Source organism: Cnephaeus nilssonii (assembly GCF_951640355.1).
Source record: "Cnephaeus nilssonii genome assembly, chromosome: 4".
In the NCBI taxonomy this organism is placed as follows: Eukaryota; Metazoa; Chordata; class Mammalia; order Chiroptera; family Vespertilionidae; genus Cnephaeus; species Cnephaeus nilssonii.
The window spans coordinates 106,793,140-106,798,222 of NC_137075.1; the positions used below are offsets into that span (position 1 = coordinate 106,793,140).

The 5,083-nt window shown below is 63.5% G+C and overlaps 1 protein-coding gene across 1 annotated transcript; it reads right to left on the minus strand.

Annotated features, from left to right (window-relative positions):
• Positions 1 to 2,069: 2,069 nt before the first annotated feature.
• Positions 2,070 to 3,593, minus strand: GSC (goosecoid homeobox; the record flags this gene model as incomplete). Its single annotated transcript, XM_079769786.1, has 3 exons — positions 2,070 to 2,225; positions 2,540 to 2,799; positions 3,239 to 3,593. The coding sequence occupies 3 exons, from the start codon at positions 3,591 to 3,593 to the stop codon at positions 2,070 to 2,072; spliced, it is 771 nt and encodes a 256-aa protein (XP_079625912.1).
• Between the last annotated feature and the right edge of the window lie 1,490 nt (positions 3,594 to 5,083).

Consider the following 5,083-nt stretch of genomic DNA (forward strand, 5'->3'; position numbering starts at 1 on the left):
GCCAGGCCCCCTCACCCAGGAAGTCTGCAGGCTGAGGGAGGAGGTAGGCCAGCACCACAAGATCACCTGAAGGTGAGGCACGGGCTTCCTGAGCATTCCTCCCCAGCTCGGGGCTTAGCGGGGACGTTTCGGGGTGTAAGACTGACTTGGGCGAAGATGGCGTCCCTCTCTATTACGAACCGAATGTTGTTCAGACAGTTAACCTTTCAGAACCTTAATTTCCTCATCTGTGAAAACGGCGAAGACATTCCCCACCCGAGTTCTCGAAAAGGAAAATGAGATCATGAACACAAATCCCCACGTGCTGGCCCGAGACAATAAAAATCGTCCCTTGTTTCTAAAACAGCAGCCACGGTGAGGGCGCCTCCCTGCCAAGCAGCCGAGCAGCCGGGGAGGCCCAGGAGGCGAGCGGCAGGCGCCTTCACGGGGCCCGGCTCACAGACGTGGAAAGCAAGGAGCAGAGGGGGCCAGTCCTTGGTCCCAGGTCGCCCAGGATGGAATCTGGGTGTGAACCCGCGACCTTTGCCCCCTCCGTGGGTCTGGGAGAGCTCCTATGAAAGAGGCGTGACTGGGAGGCCCTTCGTACTCCACCAGCGTCGCCTCATCTACTCCAGAGGCGCCTTTTCAACATGTAAGCAGCTGCGGGAAAATGCTGCCTCTGTAAAAAGCCGTTACCTTGGAGGGGCTGTGCTCCGCAGCAGCACGCACAGCCTCCCCCTGGAGGGTCCTTACACCCACAGCCTCCCCCTGGAGGGTCCTTACACCCACAGCCTCCCCCTGGAGGGTCCTTACACCCAGGGCGGCGCAGCTCACATACTCAGGCTCTCACATCCGCCGAGCTGGGAGCTCAGTCTTAGCTTCCTCGTCTATAAAATGGATTTACTGCGACTCCTAGAACGTTCCAGCACTAGAAGCCACTTGTGCTGGCCCTGGACCTCCTCTCCGCCCTCCCGGCCCCCTCCCTGGTCTGGGAAATCACACGGAAGGCGTGCTCTTATCTTCCTCCCTATCCAAGCGCTCACCGGCCGCCCTATCCAGGCCTTCGCAGGGCGAGGACCAGGGCACCCACCGGGCTCGCTCCCGCACTCCTGTGGCCCCAGTCGGTGCAGAGAAGAGACCTACCTTTTGGGGAGAAAGCAGGAGGCGCCCATGCTCCCACCTTGCACCGCCTCCGCGGCCAGTGCGCTCTTAGGCCCGGTTGGCCGCCAGATCCCCAGCACCAAGCGCTCAGGGAGAAGCACTAAGGGCCCAGCTTGCCCCGGGGCACGCAGCCCGAGCCACTGGGCAGGAGCCAGGCCAGCAGGGCTGTGGGGCAGAATTCTTGCCCTGGAGGAGACGGGCAGCAGCAGCGCCCAGGAAAGCAGAGGGAGAGAGGGCATGCCTACGCCTGACTTCACCCGCCCGCCCCGCTGAGGGTCCCAGGCTCCCGCAGCTCCCCTGTGGATTCTGCTTCCCTAAACAGCTTCCTGCCTGGGAGAGGAGGGAAGGCTCCTGCTCTCCCCAAGGGTCTGGGGAAAGGGGAACCTGAGGCCGCCCCTCTCCGGGCAGGGGATGCTATATCCAGCCCCCCAACAGACCCCTGTGCTCCCCACCCCGTTCCAGGAGACCTAGAAACCAAGTGTGCTTTCAAACCAGCACACCCGCCCGCCCTGCGACGGATTCATACCCAGTTTCTTTTTCTTTTGGACAGTTTTCCCTCCAAAGCTGGGCTACATAGATTTGCTTTCTGGGCCTCCGCCCCTGGTCCTGGAGAGGCACGAAATACAGCCTGTGGCCCATCTACATGGCCGTCACTTTATTGTGTTGTCACCTTTAACTTAACTATAAATACTACAGCGATCGCGAGCAAGGCGCAGGTGGCTGCGGCTGCGGACGGGACTGCGGGGCTGCGAGCCACCGCTGCCCGACCCCGGCGCCGGCCGCCCGGCCCGCCCGGCTCTGTACACTATTTACAGCTCCTCGTTCCGTTCCCGACCCTCTCCTGCAAGGCAGCGTGTGTGCAAGAAAGTAGCATCGTCTGTCTGTGCAAGTCCTTCCAGTGAGGCAAGCGCCAGGCCCGCCTGCGGCCGTCAGCTGTCCGAGTCCAAATCGCTTTTACCTTCCTCTTCCCTCTTCTCCGGCGACGCCTTGGAAGACGGCTTGGTCCACTTCTCCGCGTTTTCCGACTCCTCCGACGAGGACCGCTTCTGTCGCCTCCACTTGGCCCGGCGGTTTTTGAACCAGACCTGGTGCGCATGGAGGACAAAACAACAGTTACAAGCAAAGGCTCGCTCGCTCCCCCAAAGCCGGGGCACCCCGGGCACCGTGTGACTCAGAACCCGGGACCGGAGAGCGCCCGCGACCACAAAAAGAAAGGAGACTCGCTCCCTCTTCCGCATTTCCCGTCCACTTCCTGGGCCTGGAGGGCCCTCCGCAGCCTCCCGGCCACCCCGCCCGGACACTGTGGAGTGTGGAGAGGCCCGTGGAAGCGCGGACCGGCCCGGCTGGGGCCCTAGGATCTGGGAAGGGCCTCCGCGCGCACCGCAGGGCCGGCGCCTACCTCCACCTTCTCCTCGCGGAGGTGCACCTTCCGGGCCAGCTGCTCGCGCGTGCCCACGTCCGGGTACTTGGTCTCCTGGAAGAGGTTCTCCAGCGCTTCCAGCTGCTCGTCCGTGAAGATGGTGCGGTGCCGCCGCTTCCGCCGGCAGTGCAGCTGGTTGAGGAGCTGCAGCTCGGAGCGCGACAGCGTGCCCACGTTCATGTAGGGCAGCATCTGGTGCGGCACCGGAGACACCAGCACCGAGCCGGGGCCCTCGTAGCCTGCGAAGGAGCGGGGCGCACGGTCAGCGGCTTCCCGGCCCCGGCGCGCCCGCCGCCCGCCGCCCGCCGCCGCCACTCCAACGTTAATTAAACTCGTCTACAAGGGAGTGCTGGGAAGTGGAGGTGCATGGAGATCGAGGGTGCAGGGAAATGGGGGAATGTGCCAGGGTCCACCCACACTCCCAAAGCCGGTCAGGGAACACTAAAAGCCGAGTCTCCTACGCAGACAGTTCCCGCTAACCCCCCATCAAGTCGCAGCAAGTGTCAAACCCCTGCCCCGATCGGCAAAAACAGAAAATAAAGAAAATAAAAGGGCGGAACCCAGGTTTGCAAGAGGAGAAAAGTTAGTGGAAGTGGGAAAAGCTGGCGCCACCGCCCGCCCGCGCCCCGAGGCGGAGGCCCGCGGCCGGCGGCGGAGGCCCAAGCGCGCGCGACCTACCTGGGGGCGTCGGGACGCAGGAGCACTGCTGGGCGCCCAGCGGCGGCACGGCCCCGCAGCAGGCCGGGCCCACGGGCGCCGCCTGCACGTGCAGCTGCCCGTAGAAGTAGTTGTTGTAGCCCAGGCGGGAGCCGCCGACCGCGGCCGGCAGGCCTGCGCCGCCGGGGGCCACGGGGCGCGGGTAGAAGGCGCCATAGTCCGAGGAGGCGGCGCTGCCGGCGCCGTAGAGCGAGTCCCCGTGCAGGGCCGGAAAGACGACGGGGGCGGCGGTGCTGGGAGCGACCGGCAGCACCGAGTCCTTGCAGCGCGGCCGAGCGGCCAGGATGTTGTCGATGCTGAACATGCTGGCGGGCATCCCCGAGCCCCGTGCCGGGACCGGGGGGCGGAGGGGGCGCGCGGAGGAAAAGAGCCTCAACGTGGGGGGGTCCGCGCTCCTCCGGAGCCGGACCAAACCGAAAGAGAGCGCCGGAGAGTGCGCGGCCCCGCTCCCCTCCCCGCCCCCTGCGTCCGCGCTCCCTCCTCCCGCCCTCCCCGCGCCGCAGCGCTCGCCGAACTCAACCCGCGGGCAGGACGGAGTTTCGCCCAGCTGAACCTCTTGTTGGTTTTATACTGAGTCGACGTCATCCTGGATTTAGTTCCTGGTAATATGCAGATGACAAACAGACCAGATTCGGCCCTTGCTGTTCCTTTGGGGGGGGGGGGGGGGCTTAGGAGGGGGGAGGGGCAAAGGTGCCAAGGGGAGGGGGTTAGGGGGCCTGCACAGAGATTGTGGATTGCAAATTAATGAAATTAACCTAATCTTTTCCATTCAGCCGCCCCGCCGCGGGCCGGCGGAGCTGGGCGGGCGTCCTAATTGCCCCGGTTAATCTCATTAATTCCATTGTGCGGCCTCAGCGCGCTGCGCCCCCGCTGACCTCTCCGCCCCACCTTTCCCCTCGGATTGGGTCCTATTATTGGGTGCCATTTCCTCGACAAAAAGCTCAAATTCATTGTGGCCGATTCTACTTTGGGGCAACTTTTCTTTTTCCCCCCCTTTCCAATTTTGTTTTGTTTTGTTTTTGGAAAATGTGCGGGGCAGCGTCCACCTCCAGCGGCGCTGAAAAGTCCGCTCCTGCGCCGGCCCCGTGCACTCGCCGCCTAATGTCACCTCTGCTTTATTTTGTCTCCCGAACGGGATTGGTTAACCACCACCCCGAACCCTTTCGTTTTTGCGAGGGCCAAACTTTGTAAAGGCACCAGTGATGGAAGAGGTGCCGCGTGCTTCTTTAAATATTTGTGTGGATGTATTTTTTTTGCAGTCACTTTGGGTCTGAAAACTCCCCTAGCAGTCCGTCCCCAGGCCTTGCCCAGCGGAAACCGAACTCGGCCACTGTTGACACTCGGGCGTCAGAAGTAGCCTTCTGAGCCCGTTTCCAGCCGATTACCGCGGGGGTGTCGGTAGGTTTTGTGTTTTTCCTTTTCTTCCTAAAAATTCTTATAGTTTGGAAATGGGTTGTCTTCTCTCCCACACTTTTTGTTTCAATACAAAAATTTGGGGATTCCCCCTCCCCCCAACAATTGAGTCGCGCTTTTCCCCTCCGACTGGCCGGCTCCCGGCCTGGCCAGGCCCCCTCGCTGTCCCTCCCGGGGCAGGCCCAGGCCGGGCTCCCGGCCTCCCTCCGCGGCCCGGCTCCGCTCGCCGCCGGCGCGGGCGTGATTTGCGGGATCCTCCGCGGGATCCTCGCGCGGCACTGCCCGCCCACCCGCCGGAGCCCCCGGAGTCGCGTCCAGCCCACGACGGCGCGCAGGCAGCCGAGCGCCCCGCGAGAAGGTAGGCGACTGAGCGCGCGGAACGAAAGGGGACCC